This window comes from Lepisma saccharinum, chromosome 8 (genome assembly GCF_977018435.1).
Source record: "Lepisma saccharinum chromosome 8, izLepSacc3.1, whole genome shotgun sequence".
Classification (NCBI taxonomy): Eukaryota; Metazoa; Arthropoda; class Insecta; order Zygentoma; family Lepismatidae; genus Lepisma; species Lepisma saccharinum.
In genome coordinates this window covers 77471497-77494455 of record NC_139236.1, presented here as the reverse complement: position 1 = coordinate 77494455, position 22959 = coordinate 77471497, and the positions used below count along the sequence as shown (strand labels likewise).

Below are 22959 nucleotides of genomic sequence, written 5' to 3'. Positions count from 1 at the left end.
CTTCACAAAACAGACATTATGTCTGTCTTCAATATCCAACCTCCACACACTCGTCGCAAATTAGCAGACATGAAATTCTTGCAGAAAATCATGAATGGTAAAATTAAATCTGAATTTCTGCTCAACAAATTTCATCTATGTGTTCCCACACGGCCAACCCGCAATGTTAAGCTCTTCCACAATCCCACCACAAGGCTCTCCCTTCTACAGCGGTCTCTTTCTACAGGCTTCCTCACTCATATAATAACCTGCCTCCAAATGTGGACATATTCTTGACAGAACAAAGTTTTAGAAAATTGTTAACGATATATGTATAACTTTGATTTGTTTTCAGTGCCATCTTGTACAGCCGGCAGCCGACGAGAAGATCGCTGAATAAAGGGAGACGGGGCACAGAGGGAAAGGGAGGGTCAGGTTCATTTGCAGAATTTAGGGGTGGTTGGGGGTGGTCGGGGAGATGGAAGTCTTGTTTTCTTCTTGGCGGGTCATTGTCAAGCTGACGAGAAGAGTTCTGGTGAAAGAGCACCTCCCCCACGCGAAAGAGTGGAGTCGCCTGGCAGTACGTCACACCTCTTCTGCCACCGCTCTTCTCGTCGGCTGCCAGCTGTACTCTATTTTGTTGTTGTTGTTATTGTTATTTTCCTGCTGTTACTGTTTCAGTGTAAAATGGTCATTCAGTACTGTACCTGAAACTTTAGGTAAAATAAATAAAAATAAATAAATAAACATAAAAAAAACCTTCACCATTGCAATTCTCGAGAAATTCTAGCCTGATTTGATATATCATATCACCCCCTTCCCATTTAAAATTCTGAAGTTGAATTCAAGATGGCGGACATCAAGATGGCCACCGACCGCGCGGGTGGCATCAATGTGGTTCACCCTTGGCCTGGCAACGATTGGTCATCACCATTTCCACGTTGCGTGCTGCAGTGGCCTTGTACCGAGGGTGTTAAATGACTTTTTGAGCCACCCTGTACACTTAGAATGAACATATTTGTATTTCCGTTATTTTAGAATCACTTCTCTTCCACTTTTGGCTAATCACAAACATGTGGATGACTGTTAGATAAACGATGACAGAACACTCACAAACAAACATTCCAGTATGGTGTCCAAGCACGTTAAGTCAACTTTTGACCAGGTGTGAGTCCCAGCCAGGGCATAGGCATAGGTGTTCTTTGCAAGTGTCCCTCCATCGATTTAATCTAACTATCACTCAACTTCATCATAACAATTAGCCAAAGCGACAAAAAAAGCAATATGAAATAACAGAATACATAAAATCAAAGAAACACCTCAATGGAGTCAGGAGTTGATCACTCCAGCCGGCCCTGTGGTGTTACGATGTCAGGGGTCCCGGGATCGAATCCTGGCCTGGGCATGGATATTTGTGAGGGTCCATTCATCAATTTCATCATATCAACACTCATCCCCATCTTCTCAAATTAGCCAAAAGTGGCACAAAAAGCAAAGTAAAATAAAGCAAATCAAATCACAAATCACAAAATCAATTACTCCATATGCCCATTCCATTAATTCAAATGCCATTACAACGTGAAGTAATCGCATACTTACCCCATAAAATACACCCTTGTTATCGTGTGTCCACGATATGGGCGAGAACTTCACTTTTTCCAAAACTTCTGGATAATCTTTACCTGGAATGAAAGTTACACCATGATCATTTTTAAATGGTCAACAGAAAATGCACTATATGTTACAAAAGTGAGATTTAGTTTGACTTAAAGTATTTAGTTCAGAAATGTAACAAAGATCTCACTTTGTTTTTAAGTCACAGAACGGCTAATTGGGACTGGATCCCTACAGTTTAAGGTGCGATCTGAACCACTACGTATGTCTACCAGGTATCGAACCTAGGGTCCCTTGATTACAGGGCAAGCTAATTCATATATGTACAACTTTCGTAATATAAGATTCAGGACTGAGTCTATACCGTTCATATTGTGTTTGAACTTTTAAATTTTCCTTCAAATCAACCTTACCTGTGGCAACATCTTTAAACTGTATTGTTATCCAGTCCGATCCACTCTTGCTCAATCCATATGCAAAGGTCTCGCCATCTTCAGAGAAGCGAGACTGGGTGAGAGCTACTGTCCCATCTTCGGACAAAAGGTTAGGATCCAAGAACACGCGAGGTTCAGATTTCAAAGAATCTTGTACATACAGCACTCTAAAATGAAGAGAATGAAATTAGCTTACACGTTAAGAATTACTTTCTTATGAGCACACGTAAATTTAGAAAGCAACATTATTCGAAGATAATCTTGACATGTAAGTGATGTCACAACTGCACCAAGATGTGAGAGGTGCCCACCAATAAAGAAGAAGGAGTTGAATACTGATACATACATATTTTGAGGGAGAATTTCAAGACAAGGAAAAAACATAATGGGACTTCAGTAATGAACATTTCTTTTACATTTACTGTAGTTTTGGTTTTAAATTTATTACTTATTTGTTATAAAAAACAAAAAATACACTACAGTCCTGTTTAACTGAATTTCCAGGTTATCCGAATCGCTAAAAAAAGCTGTTACTCGTGCACGACCGTGTTTTACAAGGGAGCACCGACAAAGCACTTTTGTCTTTGTTTTGGTCTAACAGTTAGTTATCAAAGATTAAGTTCATTGTTACGATGCATTGGCTGTATTCACCCATTCCCCCATCGTACGGCATTTAGTACCAGAGCCTTAATGTTACTGTAATGCATGTTCTTGAGTTAAATGACTATGTATTATTGTAAGCTTTTTGTTTATGGCTAAATGCTGAAATGCATATGTACTGTATATCAAACTACTGTACGTAACAAAATGTACGTACTGTATATCAAAAAACCTTTATTCCGGTTTAACTGAATTTTCGTTCAACCAAAGCACCATCAATCCCATCAAATTCGGTTAAACGGGACTGTAGTGTACATACATTGCTAGTATGTACACTACTAATAATTAGGGGCATGCATATTTCGTTTTTGACGAAAAAACGAAATTTGAAAAAACACATTGTAGTGTTAATTTTTCATGTTTTTGAAAGGTGTGAGATGCATTTTGTGACCATGTTTTGTCACGAAATAATGCGAAATGAACTTCAAAAAGCGAAATTAACTCTTAAACACGAAATTTACCATTTATATACCGACGCGACACTTTCTGAAGTCTGAAGTATCCTGTGAGTTATGCAATTCCCGGAAAATTGATTAATTCTGCTGTTAATATTGGAGAAGGAAAAATGGACTCCTTTACACAGAAATAAACTTAATACTCTTATAACTACATAAATGTGCTATTAGAAGTGAAATGTTAATTCTGTGGAATAAGTGTAGTTTTTAAATCAAATTTAGGATTATTCACAATTTTAAAACCAAAATGTCTTTTTATATACCACTTTTCATCCAATTTTTCACCGCTATAACACCGATATTTAATTTTATTTACCGCTTTTGAACCCGAAATTTACTCAGTTTTTGTACCGAAATTTTGCTTTTTTATTTACCAAAAATATGTGCCTCTACTAATAATAGCCTATCAATATCAGCAACACAGCTTTTAGCCTTCTCGGTTTCTGTCCACAAATTCATGGAAGGGTACTACAATTATTATATGTAAATTCTGTTGTGCCTAAAATTACCTATTTTGATTATTAGTGCCCCATAAGCATCTAAAATGTTGCAAAATGTGCAAAAAAATTTCTTATGTCCTCATGTAGGAAAGAATAATATGAAATTTTTGACCATATTAATAACACACAGACATAAAACTTACAGATATTGATATTCTACTGATCCAATATACAATTACAAATGCTGCTTAAGCAACATAAATGATTCATGAACCTCCATAATTAATATATATAACAGGGGTTTCAATATATTTTGCATTTGAAAAAGAAATTTTGTGCTTAGACATACCCTTAAAAAAAATATGTGCATGAATGAATTAGGCCCATACACATCAAAATAACTGACAAATGGCAGTTTTTTAACTAAATTATGAGCTACTTATAAAAATATCAGTAAAATCATGTTATTTTTACCAATACACTGATACTAGCCAATACCAATAAAGAAGAAATTGATCTGAATGAACCCATTCAAAGCATATGAATTTTCCCTAAGCAAGAACATGCAAATATGCAAAAATGTGACCCCTAGTTATAACTTCAAATACAGAAGAATAGAAGCTATTCATGTCCCATGGGAGAAGCTCATTAGTTTGTCACAAAATAAACAAGAGAAAAAACAAATGACAGTTACCTTTGATTTTGAAGTCCAGTGTTCATGTAGAAAAAATACCTATTCCCTTCTCTGTAAGGGCAAGAGTACTTGGGATAATTCCATAGTTCAGTTAACCGAGATTTAATATCATCCCGAACAGGACATTTCTCAAGAAATGGTTGAGTGATTGCGTTTTGCTCATCTACGTATTTTCTTGTCTCTTCGGCATCCGGATCTTCAAGCCAGCGATATGGGTCTGGAATCTATAATGAATACATTTTCTACTCATAGATAGTATACACCTGAAAACAACTTCCGCTTTTGTTAACAACAATCAAACCTTATGGTATTCTTTACTATAACAAGGTGTCTAAGAGAGAACTAGTGAAGAAGAAAACTAGGGCTGAGCTAACACCACTTTGAACCAATACTGTTACTTTTAAAAATTCCCACAGTCACTTGAAAATTGCAATAATTAAAACTTGTTCAAAATATTGATCAATATTGGTGTATAAATATTCATCTCCAATTATATGCATCAACTTACCAAAACATTTGCTTTGGAATAATCAAGAATTACATCAGAATATTAAAATAGAAGTTATTCAATCACAAAAACAGTTTTTCGTGCAAAATGAAAATAAAGTTGGAATTTGGCATAATTTCCAGGGTAGACTTGGCGAAAGTATCGCAGAGCATTTTTGCGGACCCTGTGAAAGACCAAAATGCCGGAAAAGTATCAGCAAGTACGGGTAGATGAATTCCAACAGGTACTTTCCGATACCGATACATCGGCATCAGCTCAGCCCTGACGAAAACCTCATATGTCTACAGCATTTATTGTCTCGAAGATTTCATAATTGGAAACAGGGTAGAAAAAATTTAAAATAATTCAGGCAATGGCCTCTTTTTTTCAAGAGCCAGCATCTCTCATCGTCCCCCTCCAAATACAGGATAAGAAAGCCATTAATCCAACTAAGATAAAGCTATACATTTTGAAATGTGACCTTAAGACATTTAATTTATTAATTAATATAACATTGGTTTAAAAGTAATTAATTCTTGCACTGCAGTATCCTTCATAACGAAAGCTCAAGCAATAAGAGCATGAATAACTATGCAATACATTCTAATATATAGCAGACTCTATCATATCGCTCCATGTTTTAAAATTCGGCTAGCAACGGTTTAAAAAGTTATCATGACATATTTATTATTCTCATTTAATGATGCATGTGATACAGAAAACACACGAACATTAAAAAACAGATACCACACTTGTTATTTAAAAATAATATGTCATGGGAATTTCTATAAGCAAACTCAAAATATTAAAAAATATATCCACTAATTTCAAATGAATTTGAAAATTCAGGCACCATAGTGACCGGGTACCCTGTACTTTTCTACCCATGATCAGAAAGATAAACACAAAAAGTTTACATTTGATGAAGTGGAAGCGTGTTTGCCATGCGTGGCAAGGGGGGAGATGAGCAAATGCGGCTATTTTTCTACTTGAGTCACAACTCTCAGGGAGACAGAGAAGATGTGGACCACACAAAAGATGGCACAGTGCATGGCTGGCTAAAACGTAGTTGGTCAAGCCAGTGATTTTTTTTTTTGCTGTTGTCTAGATATTCATAATACAGTAAAACCTCGTTAATCTGGAGGTTAACCTGATAAGCCGGACTTCGCTTAATCCGGACAGGCAAAAGGAACAAAAAAAGCAGCAGAATGCAAGGTTTCAAATGTGGCTAGAAGTCAACAATTGCATTCGTCGTACGTACTGCATTGTATGTACAGTATTGCTTTACATTTTACTGTACTGTATAGAGTATTTAGGCCTATGCCCTTTGAATACACCATAATAAACATGTTTTGTTGCTATAAACTGAGTTTCAAATCACATTCAACTGTTCTTTTAGGTTATTTCAGTAAATCTGGACTTTCATTAAACCTGCCAACTTATCCCCCCACCCCCATTAGTCCGGATTGACGAGGTTTTACTGTACTTTAACAGGTTTACGTAGTCACGATGAATATCTAGACAAAAGCTAAAACAAAGCACACAAACATTCATGTGAATACTGTAAAAAGAATTCTAGGCAGATATAATTTTTCAGAGTTTGGAATATCATAGTGTTTTCTTGGAAGGAGAGGAAATTTGGAAAACAGCTTTGCTGGTGCCAATCAAAAATCCAGCCAAGCCTTGCATATAGTCTCCACACCATAATCGCATGATCATTTATATCTTCATTCACCTAATAGAATGTATAAGTAGAATTAAGAAATTAGACTTTGATTAACACAGCAGATAGTTATTGTGCTTTGATGATTTTTTATCATCATGTTTAAATTAGAATTCAACTTTCCTTACACAATAGCCTGCCTGCAGAAATAGAAAATAACATATTCCATTACTCATAGATGATGAATAGAAATATTTTTTTTCCAAATTACAGTTTATTTTAAATAAATTACTAATATTAACATAGGAGTTTATATTGGAATGGAAATCCCTTTTATCACAGGAAAAATAGCAATTACAATTCACACATTAAAGGATTTGGCAGTTCTAACATTTTAAATATAATAAATTAAATTGTTCTACACATATTTCTTAATTATTTCAAATAATGCAGTATTCTATCTTGTCTCATTTCATTTTTCTAATCCTTAGATTAGTCAAATTACCATCTGAATACGGCATGCCGACATATGTGCAACTTATGTTTAGTACACAAAAAAAAGTTATATCAATTGATAAAAAATACAAACAATAATTACCTTTACACCATGATATTCCTCAATCACGGATTCATCACGTCGAGCTACTGGGTACTGAAACTTCATATTTTGTTTCCAGGTTAATACAGGGTTCTCTATAGTACTGTAGAATGCCTGTGGGAAAATTATACATAACTGAATCATATACACACTACTGCATTAGTATGGAGTGCTATGTGACTCGAGAGATAAATAGTGGCATTTTAGATGTGGAAACTTGGAAATGGAAGCAGAAACTGATGAAATGGTTTTGCCTTCAATGCATAGAAAATGGCGGCAGTGCCACCCCGGCAAAAGAAACCGATGATGAATGCTCACCCCTTCTGCAAATAGTTAACATTCTCCAAAGTGACATACAAAAACTTAAAAATGAAAAATCTCTCGCTAAGAAACAAACTGGAAACTATCCAGAAAGGAAATAAAGTCAACGAATCTACCCACACATGGTCACAAGTTGTGAGGAATTCCAGGAAACCAAGTAAGTGCAATAACGTGTTAACTATTGAACGTAAGAATAGATTCAGCATTTTACAACAATTACCAATGGAAGATGTGAGTGCAGTGCAGGTGATCTTGGTAAAAATGCCGTGGCCAAAATCCCCGAAAAAAACAGAGAGAAGAAAGATGCCTAAACTCTGTGAACCTCAAGTTCATATATTTGCAGATAGTCACGGTAGAGGGCTGTCAGGAAACATAAAAAATCAATTAGGTAAAGTCCCAGTCAGTAGTATTGTCAAACCCGGTGCAAAGATACAAGAAGTTCTGAGTGGCATTGCACCTCAAAGTGTGAAAAATGACTGTGTTGTCATTATGGCTGGCACAAATAATATTGCATGTAATGAAGGCCACAATGTAGTTAGTACACTAGAACAAAAACTCGTGGAACTAAATCGATGCAAAGTAGTTGTTGTAAATATACCAACTAGACACGATCTCATACCTAAATCTTGTTTGAACATTGCAGTAGAGGTACAAACAAAAGGATCAAAGACATATGTAAACATTTTAGGAATGTAGATATGATAGATGTCAGTAACTTAAGCAGAGACAGCCACACAAACCACGGAATGCATTTAAATATGCTAGGTAATGAAAAAGTATCTAATGCATTATGTAAAATAATTCAAGAGTATTATGTAAATACTGAGAAGAGTTTCCAACCCATCAAGTTAAAGTGGCATAGCCAATTAAAGCAGGGAAACGTGTTGAGTCACCCGGCCACACAGGACTGAGTCGGATGGACTATACACCTCAACACCAGGACAAAAGACAAATGCACAAAAATATAAGTGAAACAAAAGATAAAGAAACTATCAACCAAACACTAAATAGAAATAAAATAATAAAACAAGAAGAATCTATAACAATTCTTCACAATAATGTTCAAGGTATCTCCAACAAATTACATAATTAAATATTATTTTTTCATATTCTTTACTAACTGTTAAACTGTAAAATAATTTTGATGTATTCTAACATATTATGTAATTACTAGAAATGTTAAAACCTTGTAAGTGTGTGTTGATATATGTAACTGTAAATTAATTGACCTGTTCAACATCATGTACAGTATGATCTAATGAACGGAAAATAAATTAATGAATGAATGTCTGTGGGAAATTTATACATAACTGAATCATATAAACACTACTGCAATTTGAGTGGGTTTGTGTAATTCTGTAACAGCCAAATATAGCTGGGTCAAACTTCATATTCCTGTACAACTTTGTGCATGGGTCAGGTTTCTTCAGCCTTGACGATACTTGTATCTGTGTCATACCAAGTCATGACACAATTCTCTGATATAGGTATTTGTATTCAGTCTATATCCATGTATTTTTTTTATTTCCACAATATCTCTTATTTTCTTAAAAATATTTGAATTCATACGACTTGAAATAATTAAAATTGGTAATATTAAAAATGTTTTTAGTGTGTTAGAGGATTATTATTATTATTATTACTCAACTTGCATTCATAGAGCATTCAGGAGAGATATAAAAAAAAAAGAAAAAATGATTTTTTAAGAAAGAAACTGCAAATTGGTTACATACATACAGTGTCTCTAAGAAATCCCTGTACCCTACGGCACCGAGCGGAATATAACATACATATATCGCTACATGTACAAAAAAATGGTACCCTTGACCTTCTGTACCCCCTGGAGAAAGTGAAATATTTTGCATGGTTTATGAAGATTTTGTTGATTATGAACGTTATCAGTTGATTTTTGCTCGCGGAAATGTGTTATTGTGAAGTAAAGTAAGTCTGTTAGATTAGCGTGTTACTTTACCGTGTAGCAGAAAAGCCCAAAGGCATAGTTAGGTTAGGATTGTTACGTTTGGTACTGATAGTGGTACCGTCGACCCTCCATACCCCCACGATAAGGTGATGATTTTTGTGTCATTTATGAAGATTATGTTCTATACGAACGATTTGTGTTGTTTTTAGCTTTAGGAGATGTATTATAGTGGAGTAATGACATCATTTTCATCGTTGCCATCTGCATGTGATATGAAGGAACAAGTTGTTACGTTGTTTGTGTTTTGTAACTTGGAGCCGTGTTGGAAATATCGGAAATTGAAGGTTGGCAATCCTGGTGTTATATCAGGGAGTACGAGATTTACTGCAGATGATGTTTCGTTAGACAAGGAATGCCTACAAGGTTAGGCTAGGTAGCATTAGCATAAATACAATAACAAATTATTATTTAGGCTAAGAGTACTAAACCTAGCTAGCCTAACCTAACAATGTAGGCCTCGTTACATCAGAACACAAGGTTGCTAAAGTGTTCTGCAATAAGTGAGACCGTCATGTGACATGGTACTGCCCGGATTTTCTTTGGAAGGTGGGCGTGCATTTTTAGTGTGGTAAGTGCTATCAATGAAAATGTGTGATTCGTCTGCCAATTGACACATTTCGCCCCTGCAACCACGTAGCAGAAAGTGCATTGTTTTAAGGTTAGTACTTTTTAAAATGATATATTTTTGTTCGCATTGGTAATAGTTGTTAGGTTTGGAGGTCCAGGTTTTGTCACAATAGTGATTTTACGTTGTTTTCTTAGTACTTTCAAAAATTATGTATTCTCATTCATATTGGAAATAGTTATTAGGTTAGGAGGGCCATATTTGGTACCAATAGTGATTTCACGTTTTTGTTACGCCAGGAATGTTAGTTTTGCTGCTGTTTGGGAATTTTGTACGGGAAAAATGAGTGATAGCAGTTCGGAATAGGAGTTTCTTGTCCTTAAGCGGGTCATACTTTGCGATCAAATATCTCCGTCATTTGTGGAACGCTGGAAACACTTTTAGAATCTACTTGCCGTCCTTTGGTACTATTATAGTATAAGGGAAACACCTATAAATCATATATTTCCCACTTTTTTACATTGCTAACGTACTATTTTGGAATGCGGAACTTTCCTAAGGTGAAATAATGCATTTCTAAGATAATGTCTATTTCTTACATTTACGAGTACTTACTGTTACTTGTTATTTCGATTCTGTAACACATTATGGCAGGCGATAGCATACTGGTTCAGGGCGCGTTGTGCAAGTGTTTTATCAATTTATCCAGTGTTGCAACCTCGTTCACCGGAAAATACCTACTTTCGTGCCCGGATTTAAAATTATGCTAATATGTCGCAAACCATTCACGTTACCCTCGCAAACCACTGACGTTAGCCCCACAAACCACTGACGTTAGCCGCACAAACCATTGACGTTAGCCCCAAAAACCACTGACGTTAACCCCAAAAACCATTCCCGTTAGCCCCAAAAAACATTTTCCGTACGGTTAGGTTAGGCAAGCATAGTTAAAAAAATAAAAACAAAATTAAAAATACCTGACAAGTCATGTTCTAGTGAAAACACGGCGAGGCTGAAACACTGACTATGAGGTTGCATCATCTTAACACACGGAACATTGTGCTCTCACGCAGAAAGCAAATGGCGGCAGCAGAAACAGTGTGTCGGACAAAGATTTTCGCAGAAAGCGACATGTTTTCGCATTGAAATAGATCAAAACTACATTCACGAACTTCCACAACGCTACAGAAAATGATTTCCGTAAGTACTTTCTCCTGTAAATTTGAAGAAATCTGTTTCCCTTAAACTATAATGTTACCAATGCGTGTGCTTCACTAGTTTGTTTTTTCTTCTTTCCAGTTTCTGTTCACGATAGCCCTACAAACCATTCACTTGACTGATTGATTGATTTGGTGTTTTAAGTCCACTTTATGCACAGTAAGGCTAATCGGGACTGGACCTACAGTTTAAAGTGGAATCCGAACCACTTGTGCCTCCACCGGGTATCGAACCCGGGACCCCTTGATTACACGGCAGCGACGCTACCACTGCGCCATCGGGGAGGCCCTCACAAACCATTCACGTTCACCCCAAAAACCATGCATGGGTAGCCCCACGAACCATTCACGTTAACCCCAAAAACCATGCACGGGTAGCTCCACAAACCATTCACGGGGACAAGGTATGCCTACGAGGCTAGGTTAGGTTCCATTAGCACTCTATTCATCGAAAAATTCCCTCCGAACGTTCAATTCCGCGGTAAGACTCTAGTTTACGTCCTTTTCCTAAGGAATACGTGTCATATATCGTTGGAAAGCTTATTTTATAAGGAATTCAACAACGTAAATCCCAAGGCAAGGAAAAATATCCTGGAGGAGAAAATCGAGAAAGACCTATGTTGTCCGGATATGCGTGATTGAACGTACTGAGGACATTTTTCGATGATGAAGCACATATTTAGGGGTGAAATGAGTGCTAAGGAACTAACCTAACCTCGTAGGCATACCTCGTTCCCGTGAATGGTTAGTGACAAAGTGTAAAAAGAAAAACTTACTTATCCTACGGATGCCGGAGCGCTAGCAAGGTTTTGTAAGCGGGCAAGATGGAGTGCGCAAGAAAGACGTAAACGGGTAAGAAGGAGTGGGCAAGAAGGGCGTAAACTAGAGTGTAGCCGACGTTATTTCATTCCTTATACAATAAGCTTTCCAACGATATATGGCACGTATTCCTTAGGAAAAGCATCTAATATAGACTCTTACCCCACTTTTATATTACATAAAACGTTGAAGTCTGTCGATTAAAAAAAATCGACGTAATTCTCGAGGGGTACAGTGGGCAAACGGACCCCAAAATATATATTTTTCCGTGCACTAAAACTGATGTTGAATTTATTTTGTTTAAAAAAATATATATACTAACAAGAACATCACACAAATTATGTACTTACGTTGTGATGCACTGTAGTTGTCCCGTAAATAGTTTGTTTTAGGTCGACTTTAGCTCAGATAGGTTAGTTGGGACTGATATGATGTTTAAAGTGGGATATGAACCACCGTGTAAAGCACCTCTATTGGGAATAGAACCCTACCCCTTGATAACAAAGTCCCGTAGCTAGTTATTTATAATGTCTATAAAATACTAGACTCTGGCGTGGTATAAACCTAATCAAATACCTTGAGAAATTAATTTTACAGCTATCTTATGCGAGCTCAAGGTACATAGAGATTAGGTAAAGCCATCCGAAGATTGCCGATCTTGCACGAACGCATGACGTCACCGGAGAAGCAGTTAGCTCGGCTGAAGAAGGCCTTTAGCATTTATATGGGAGATTCAGAGAGCGAAAGTATATTATTACTTTTAGGAGGGGGAAAATATTAATTGTCATCCTCCAAGATGGTATTGAGGCATCCTTTTAATGATTAGTAATATAATTGAAAACGCGTTACTTTTAAAAGGGGGCAAAGTAGTGAAAAAAATTAATTTGAAAATCCATATTCCTGAAACTTTCTGACCGATGCGATACAAAGAAAGTTGCGTGTTCTCCTTTAGAATTTCGTCATTTTACAAAAAAAAGTAAAAGTAAAGTGCTCCCTGTGCATAGCATTACGCCATGAAGGCGTATAGGGGGTGTGGGGTAACGCCCCACACTTTCTTGATCCGGTCGTGAGTAGGGGTGATGTGATCAGCATCACGCCCCTGACCGCCTTTACCCCTCAGGGTTTCCCCCAGGTACCCATATTATTCGACGCTGAGTGGGCGCCGGGGCCGCTTCCATCGTTAGAAAAGTTCCCGGATTTGAACCGGCCGGGGATCGAACCCGGAATCTTTAGCATGGTAGTCAGACGCGTTACCGACTTAGTCATTTTACAAATCGTAATATAATTTTAACAAAAACGTGGCATGCTAAAGAAGAATTAAAGAGTTTTAAAAAATAATTGATTGCTAGACTTGGTTTATTTTACTTCGCTTATCTCTCATATATGGCTAATCGCAAAGATGAGGATGCGTGATGATATGATGAAATTGAAGAAAGGGAAGTAGACCCATGCCCGTGCGGGGATTCGAACCTGGGGGTCCTTGGCATCGTAAAGCGTTGTGCTAACCACTTCGCCACGGAGGTCAGCATTACAAGGAAATAAACAGAAAATGACAATCATATGGCGTCTATGTTTTAATATGCGAGAAACATTTGCGAGGAGGTTATTGAAGTAACAAATAGGCTAATTATTACAAGACGTTGTGATGAAAATTATTAATATAACTGAAATATCGAGAGTTGACCTTACAGTCTCTAAATGTACTTTTAGGGTTATGTAAAACCAAACAAAACAGGGGTTCCTTCGTAACACAATTTCTTGAAAATCATTTTACACATTTGAATCAACTTTGTGATAAATTGATTAGAAAGGATGAATCTTAACAGTAAAAGTTGTAACTTTTCCCCTGCTACTATATTTTAGAAGATATTCGTTGTCAAATATCTCAATATTTGCATAAGGAACCAGCCTTTTCCGTGCCTAGCTTTTCGACGATGACGTAATGCATCCATGGACAACTGAGCATACGATCTGCGCCACCGAACGAGCACCCCCTATGCGAGGTGTACTCGACTACAGCGCCTTGAATAACGTAGTGTGGAAAACGACCCAAGAAACTGGTTCCCCGAGACGATGACAAGTAGATGGCAGTGCGATCGACCCAGGTGCTAATTTTGTTATGAAAGTAATGCGGCTTAGTTAGTTTTTGGAATATATTGTGTAGATTAGTTTCTCTAGAAAGACGGTAAGTGAATTGATGGAAACAGTTATATTTGTGGAGTGATTTGCAGTCACGAAAAGGCATTAATTTGGAAAGAAAAGTAAAATAAAATTAATAAATCAATAGCATGCGTAACACAAGAAGAAACATCGCAATGTGATTCCGGACGTCAGGTCTTGGACTGTGTATTAGAGTTTATTTTTCTATGTTATTAGAATTATTAGAATATAAATAGTATCCTGAGAGATATTTCATACCGAGGCGACAAACCACAAATGTCGCTTGAAAGCGAGCAGTCGGAAATCAATTCAGCCTTTCGAACCGTAGGGACACAAGCTCTGACTGCACCGTTTCCTCAAGGAGATTTTACACCAAAGCGACACGCGACAAACGATACGAGGATTTCACACCAAAGCGACACGGGTCCTTCGGTCCAAGGCAAGTTTCACACCGAAGCGACACATGTTGCTTGGAAACGAGCCAATGAAGAGCAACATTTCACATCGTAGCGGCATGACGGGAAGCACAGGCCAGCGTTCGGTTGGTGAAATCCTCAAGCGATAAGTGTCACGTGCCTCTTGTCGCTTTGGTGAGCAATCTCACTAAAGCAAGACACTCATTGCATCGCGTATGTGCGAACAACAAACCACGGCAACGTGTTGCAAGCTATTGAGGAAATGGCCCAGTTTGAGCGACGCAGAAGCGACACGTGTTGCTTATCGTGTCGCCTAGATCTGTAGTTGTAATGTGCGGTTTATCGTGTCGCCTATCTGTTGTTCGCAAGCAACGCTTGCTAATAGACTGAAGGCACCATGTCGCTTGTCACTTTGTTGGAAACTCCCCCTGTAGCGCGTCGCTTCGGTCTCAGCGCCCTTCCTTTAAGGAGCTTTCCGACCGAAGTAACAAGTAGCACGCGAATACGCCATATGAACGAGTCGTTTGCTGTTTGGACCCTCATGTGCAATGAATGCTATTTTACAATCTGGAAGTGTGTGTCACTAGTGTGACAGTGTGAACATCCCGTGTCGCTTGTCCCTTTGGTTTGAAAGTTGTCTTACACTCATGTCGATGGCACTAAGAAAGTTTTGTGGGGTTCCCTTTGTCGTTTCATGCAATCATCATCGCCGCGATTAGTTTAAAGCGGAAGAAAAGAGACAGTAAATATCAAAAATACAAATGCTTCAGTGTGTATATATTTAAAAGAAATGATGATGATAATAATAACGAACCTAATTCATACACAAAAATGTAGTTGCCAAGAGCATTCCACGCGTATTTTTTCTCCCGTATTATTAACGAAAGTATGACGATAACAGAACGTGGTCGACTGTCTAGAATGTTCGTTAATATCTTCGCGACCATTGTACCAAATATCATAGCAATTATCACATTCATAGAAATGCTTCATGTAAAAGAATCAGACGTTGCACCGAAAACTCCATTTACTTCCATTATAAGCAGTCGAACACCAAGCACCGGGGTCAACACCAGCGCCTCTAGCGGATCATTTTCGAGTGGAACCACCCAGAGAGCGCAGAAGCATGCCGTTTTCCACACTACGTTATTCTAGGCGCTGTAACTCGACTTTCCAGTATCATCGGTGTGGGTGTAGTGGCAGTGAAGAAGTGGGGAAAATTTTTTACTCATGCTTTCCAGAAGCATGTCACAGCGATTTTGTAGAGGTCGTGTGACCAACAAAAAATAACTATAATTAGTATTTAAGATTGTTTAATTTGTATTGTAGATAATATTGTAATTGGTTTGTTAGCAATCCTCAGTACCGCACCAAAGGGGGGGGGGGGTGAGTGCCGTTCGGTGTAGGCTCGTGACGACGTCACTGCAGACGACGGAACCAAAGCTTATTTCTTTCTATTCTGTGAACCAAGCCGGAGCTTGATTGAAGTAGGCAAACGCTTACTTCTATGGAAGATTCCGCGTAATTATGCGATATCGCCCGAACACCTCTCACTCGTTTATTTCGTTAATTTTAGCATTGATACTTACCTATTCTGCATTGCGGAAGATTCTTTAATCTTTAAAGTGAAGTTATGCCATTTTTCATAAAATAGTGTCAACTTTTCATATTACGAGTCATTATTTGTCTTCCTTGTTCCGCTTGGGTAACAGGCAATATGGCGTGCACTCGTCATGGATCATCGCGCGTCGTGCTTGTGTTTTGTCGATTTGGAGCGGGTATGCAGTGTTTCAACCTTCTTAACCGAAAAATACCTACTTTCGTGTTCATTATGTCATCACAAACCATTGACGGATAGCCCCAAAAATTATTCACTATAGCCCCACGAACCATTGACGGATAGCCCCAAAACCATTCACGTTAGCCCCAAAAACCATTCACAATAGCCCCAAAAACCATTGACGGATAGCCCCAAAAACCATTCACGATAGTCCCAAAAACCATTCACGATAGCCCCACGGACCATTTCCGGCAAGGTTAGGTTGGGTTAGGTTAGGTAAGCATAGTTAAAAGAGAAGAAAAAATTTCGTAAAAAAAAAAAAAAAAAGGCACGTTTGGACACACTGGTGAGACCGCGTGACTTTCGACGCTCGCGCCATCTGCAGGTACATAATGGAAACAAGGGCATAATGTTGTCGCTTTACAGAAAATGCAAGTTCCTTACATAAAAAGTGATTATTTCTTGTTCTGCAGCATTCTATGCTGAAGTTTTCAGTTTCCGCGAAAGAAAATACCTCGAAGGACTTCGACAATGCTACAGAAACTGATTTCAGTAAGTAGTGTTAAAAGAGGGCAAGGGCACGTGTAAACTTCTTGTAAGAATCAGTGAAATCTGAAACTTTCTAGTCGTACGTTGCCCGTTCATAGCATTTGGCCATTTTATAAACCGTATTATAATTTTAACAAAAATTTCACATGCTAATGAAGCGTTACATAAATGAAAAAGTTAAAAAGAAATAAATAGCAAGTGCCAATCATGCGACATAAAAAGTAGTAATATATCGAGAGTTGAGGCTGATTTACATTGTTCGAGTGAGCGAGAGAGTTACTGGCCTGTCTGCTCGACTCGACTCGACTCTTCTATGGCGAGTAGCTGTTTACACACTTTCTACTCGGCTCCAGCAAAGTGGGATAGTAGCTGCAGCTGTTTGGTGCTCTTTTCACAGAATGAACCCATCGACGTCGTTGTCGATTGAAAAAAAAAGTTCTGAAACGGTTTACACACTTTTTTTCACGAGAAATGAATACAATAATGCATGTCTGGAGGGAAAAAAAACCCAACTAATTTCTTTGATTTTTCTATTTTCGATCATTCTTGGTTAAACGTAAATTCCTTATTTTTAATTTTATTTCTCCTACGCCAAATACATCAAGTCTCATCTCTTCAACTATATACACCTGTAGTTTATTTAGATTCCATGGACACTCACAGACACAGACTCTATATTGTCCTCAGAAAGCGTTTACTCGGTCGAGTCGCTGTCCTCCGTTGACAGCCACTCGACTGTCCTGACTACTGGCTCCAGTACTCTCCCCAGTTACAGTATTTACACGGGGACAGTAGCTCGCCTTATCCTACTCGCTCCAGGTACTCTCCCGTCTACTCGACCAATGTAAAGCAGGCTTCACCCCTTGCAGTACCTCAACGTAGTTCTAGGAGTATTTTACTGACCTCCCCGATGGCGTAGTGGTAAGTAACGTCGTTGTCTTCTAATCAAGGGGGCCCGGGTTCGATACCTGGTGGATTGGTCGAGATTGACTGAAAACATTTAGTTTAAAGGAATAAGCTATTGAAATGTAAAACTTACTGATGTTCCAAAAAGTTGAAGGCGTCAGGCAAAAGTGACTGGGGGGGGGGGGGGGCGACAAAATATTGTTACAGAGATTCATAACCCTACCTTTGGAATATTCCTTGTTAAAAGAAACAACGTCAAACGGAGGAAAAGATGGAAAAGTGAAAACGACTGAAAAAATATATCTACGTAACTCCCATCCCCCCTTTTTTGGTTAATCACGAAGAAGAGGGTGAGTGATGAAATTGATGAAGGGACATTACAAAGAACACCCATGCCCATCCGGGATTTGAACCCGAAACGTCATAGCGCGTTGTGCTAACCACTCCGCGACTGGGGTCGGCTGTTTGGACTTGAGAATAGACAGATGTGCTGTGAAAAATCGAGTCAGATGCGCTGTGAACAATTACGTTCCTGGCGTTTGAAAGCACGTTTGTTCGTTTTCAATAACAAAGTCTCCTGTTGAAAGCTTAATGGAAATACTTGCGTACAAAAATATGGCTATTATTTATAGGAAAATAAAATATAATGTCACACTTTAAAATAATTGGGCCTACAGGGGAGGGGGAATAATCTGTAACTTTCACAAATTCGCAACCTGACCAGGAAGATAAATTAGCTGAACCATAAAATATACTTAAACAAAAGTTGCAGTTTTTGGTTACTTACATTCTCAGTGTTGTGCGTTTTGAAACTTGAATAAGTAAAAAAATAATAATAAAATAAACCTTACCCTTAAAATGACTTCCAAAATTTCTCCAATACATGTTCGCAGAAATCCAAGAATGGCCATCCTTTTGTCGACCAACAGGTCTTGCCATCATTGGCCTGTTTCACTCACTGGGTCACAACTGCAATGTTGTTTTACTAGATGCAAAGTGGACGAAATCGATACGGATAGTAATGCATGAATGTCGTGTGCTAATATCAGGGAACGAAAGATAACATCGTGAAAACTCTGCATGTAAGTTGTCTGAATTTCGATCGGATTGAAAATGTAGCGTGTCGCTTGCTTTTTACCCCGTCTTATCGGCGATTTGCTGTCACGCTGAAAGCTTTTGTTTACAGTTTAACGCTCAGAGGAGGCGCAAGCTTCTTTCAGCCCTTGTCAATAGGATGTTTAGTTCTGAACGATCGATGAAATGTGATTTGTGAGTTCGGTAAATGATTGATGCATTTTGCAGAACCGTGACCTAGTTTTGCAGAACCGCATCTACACTCTGTCCAACGAAACACAAGCCTCTCCGCAGGTAGTGGACTCGAGAGGGCTTGAGCATTGAACGCGTGAGAGGGGAAGTGAGTGAATGGAGGGGAAAACGCGGTTGCAGCTACCAGTCGTTGCAGCAGCGCGCATTATCTTGCTCCGCCGATTCGCTTTCTCCCCTTCTCTACCTTTAAGCGTAGCGTTGCTCTACAGATTCCAAAGACAGGGTGTAGATGGTGCTAAGCCTCAGATCGGTGGTAAAATTCTGGACGATTAATTGACTTGCTTCGCCCCTCTGCCACTTTTGGATAATAGCAAAGATGAGTGAGGTGATAAAAATGATTAAATACTTAAAAAGAACATCCATGCCCATTCCAGGATTCGAAAGCCTTAACCCCTGGAGTCATAGCATGCTGTGCTAATCACTCCGTCATGGGGGTTGGTTAAAATTCGAGACGAGAACACCACCGTGCCCTTCGAGACTTGTTGAGACGAGACCGAGAATAAGAAAATACAGACATTCAATTTTGATTTATTTTTATATAGCGTCGCTTTTCTGCCACTTTTGGCTAATCGCGACGATGAGGATGAGTGATGAAAATGATGAAGGGACACTCAGCCAGTCCGGGGTTTGAACCAGGGACCCCTGGCGTCGTAGCACGCTGTGATAACTACTACATCACGTAGGTCGGTAAGTTATATATTTTGTTTATAGAAATTGCAAAGTCAGTCCATTAGTGGCAATTGCAAACTTGTTGACTGATTGATTTATTTCGTTGATTTTACTTCGATTTTCTGCAACTTTTGGTTAATCATGAAGATGATGATAAGTGCAATATACAGGGTGTCATTTTAATGGCGCCCACGGACCACAGATTCATATAGAGGACATCAAAACAAACAACTTTTCTCAGTAACATTTTTCTCGTTGGTGCGTCAATTCGACGCTACAACCGTTCAAAAATTACAGTTTTGCCGCCTGGATGCTGGCAACCCAACCCAACTTTTGACCGTATCTGTGACGTCATTTCCTCCGGCGAAACAGCACACGGAAGGGTTGCAAGTAACACGCAAATTTGTGAAAAATGACAAACTACCAACCACATTATTAGCTGTAAAACGAAGCGAGAAGACCGAACATCATAGCCTACCAGCCAGAAGATCAGCAGTCATCTCCGGGGAAATGAGAAGTGAACCAACGATATGCAAATGGTGAAAAAACGTATTCAAAATGAAGTGTCACTATCAGATTTTGATTTTGTCTCAGCCTACACATCAAATATCAGCAACAATAAATTTTATTGGACTTACAGCTTGCATGTGGCTGTTTACGCCCAGCTACATGTCAAATATTTGCAAATCTCGTTGCAAGGTTGATATCTGCAGGTTTGTTTCCAGATGCCTTGTGGTACTTTTGTGTTGATAACGGAAGCATCCGAGGTTCACGTTGTTACATTACGACTTCTTCTTCTTTTTTTTGTCCCTGTCAACATTATCTTGTCGACTTTGGACATCGTTATTGTTTTTTATTTGTTTTAATGTTTTCTTCTAAAGTTGATAGTTAGTCTCACAAATTAATCGGAATCACAAATATATAATAATTATTATAAATAATTCACCTTTTTTGTCCATTTTGCTGTTTCTTAAAAATCACTTTATATTTCAAGTCTACATTTTCGAGAATATGCATACACCATCCATATTAATGAAGGGGATAAATCTGTTAAAATGGATGATAGTGATATTGGAAATGGAATTTTTAAACGTTGAAAACCTTTGTAGAGTATGATTTGTTGATCTGAATAGATTGGACATTCTAGAATTAAATGTTGAGCATCAGGATTATTATTGCCACATTTACAATTTTCTTGAGTTTTAATTTTTATTTTTGCTAAATGTGCTGGTGTACGTACGTGTCCTGTTCTTAATCTATTAATAAAAACTATGACTTGCCGTGGGAGTGTGTATGAATTGAACCAAGGGACTTTAGATTTAAATTCTGCAATCCATCTATATGTGTTGCCCACAAACTTAAATTGATCTTTGCACCATTCATTCCATTGTTCCATAATTTTGATTTTTACTCGTGGTAATAAATCAGTATACATTAACCTATTGAAACTTATGACTAAAACACGTACAACCACATTAACAACGTAATGATGAATCAGTAACGAATATACTGCCCTGTTCAGAGTTGCAAACAATTACATGTGTATCCGGTGCATAGATAAACACTGTCGTTGGAGAGCTTGTATTACTACTACTTATATCCCTGTATTTCAACCATTTTTGCCACTTGCCTCATAATGGCTTGAATATACATTATATTATGTGTTCTTACCTTTGGAATTTTGAGTGCTTTCATTTCTATTTTGTCATCTGTTCAGTGTGTCACAGACAACTAGTATCAGAAGGACGAATTGGATAGACTAAATTGTAGATGCCAACTTAGTAACTAGATTTACAAATATTTGACATCTAAGCCGAGACAAAATTCGATATGGCCACTTCCACTTGAATTCTATTTCCTTTCTACCATTTTTCGTAACGTTTGTTTACATCCTGTAAGGTTACAGAACGTGTTTTCTCGTTTTGTTTTACGGTACATAATATGGCTGATTGTAGCTATGTCATTTTTAATAGAATGTGTGTCTTCCTGGCAACCCTGGAACGCATCACTTCACGACGGGATATGACGTCACAAATGCACTCAAATGTTGTGTGTGGTTGCCAGCATTCAGGCGGCAAAACGGCCTTTTTTGAACGACTGTAGCGCTGAAACGATGCACCTACGAGAAAAATTTTACTGAGAAAAGTTGTTTGTTTTGATGTCCTCTATACGTTCCCGTGGTCCGTGGCCGCCATTAAAATGACACCCTGTATAATTGGCACTGAAAGAATAACCGTGCCGAGGCTGGAATTCGAACCCCACGGATGTTGGCAATTTTAAACTTGGGCTGCAGCTGCGTGGTTACATATTTATATATCCAGGGCAAACCAAAGTTTTTCTAGGGCTCATAACGTCGAAACAACAGGTTAACAACAACAAAATTATTAAGAAAGTTGTTTATCTTAATGACCTCTGTACACCATGAAATGTTGTTTATAACTTCGAGACGAGACAGGTCAATTCTCGTCTCGATGCCATCTATAGCGACTACATGTGATGGAGGGATAGTTTTCACATTTGAAAATTAAACTTAATCTGTACTTAAAATCAGTGGCGGCCTGCGGCAACTATGATGGGTAGTGCCAACGTGATCAAGAAATCGAAAAAAAAGCCTCCGCAATGCACACCCCCTCCTTGAGGTTGCGCCACTGGCCAAGATGTTTATCCTCGTTTGGTAACGTGGAAAACAATATGTGTTTAAGTAATAACGCACTATTCCGGTTCATCTTCACTCACTAACCTATCTTTAAACACTACAGGACACTTCCCTAAAAACACAACAATTAGAAGAGGAAGGGGAAAACAAATCCTCTCACCTTCTCCTCCCCCATGCACACGTATTCCAACTGGAAAGCCGCATCATCATAGGATTTTTTTATTTTTATATTTATAAAAAAGTCTGTATGGCCCTCTAGGCGCATCTATCTTTTATCAAAATGTTCATTTAACTTTGGAAAATTACTAGGTTCGTTTCTCCAAAAGTAGGCAGAAATTACTTCCCCAACGGGTCTTACAAATCAGTCGTATTTAGCGACTTATCTCTGAAGGGGGCAACTGTGTCAACACTGCGAAATTTCCCTCTCCGTGCCAGGCGAAAACGGGCACGGTTGGTGTCTTATTTATGGGCTAACCCCACGCCCATCCCCTGCCACTTTGTTTTCGGCTCATGGTGGAAATGTTCCTCGCTGAGAGTTCTTCAACCCTCTGCACGTGTGTCAACTTGGTT

The 22959-nt window shown here is 38.4% G+C and overlaps 1 protein-coding gene across 4 annotated transcripts in view; it reads right to left on the bottom strand.

Annotated features, from left to right (window-relative positions):
• LOC145991171 (prolyl endopeptidase) overlaps positions 1-22959 on the bottom strand; it is a 97812-nt gene that overhangs the window by 36399 nt on the left and 38454 nt on the right. The window contains exons 1-5 of one of the 4 annotated variants that reach the window (XM_083127012.1): positions 18590-18721; positions 7025-7138; positions 4277-4500; positions 2007-2194; positions 1579-1661 (exon numbers count right to left, since the gene is read on the bottom strand). In XM_083127012.1, the coding sequence (XP_082983138.1) occupies positions 1579-1661; positions 2007-2194; positions 4277-4500; positions 7025-7138; positions 18590-18649 (669 nt within the window). In that variant the 5' untranslated portion in view covers positions 18650-18721. Of the gene's footprint in view, positions 1-1578; positions 1662-2006; positions 2195-4276; positions 4501-7024; positions 7139-12277; positions 12569-18589; positions 18722-22959 lie in introns of those variants that run through there. The other 3 variants (XM_083127013.1, XM_083127014.1, XM_083127011.1) reach the window with 3 other exon arrangements.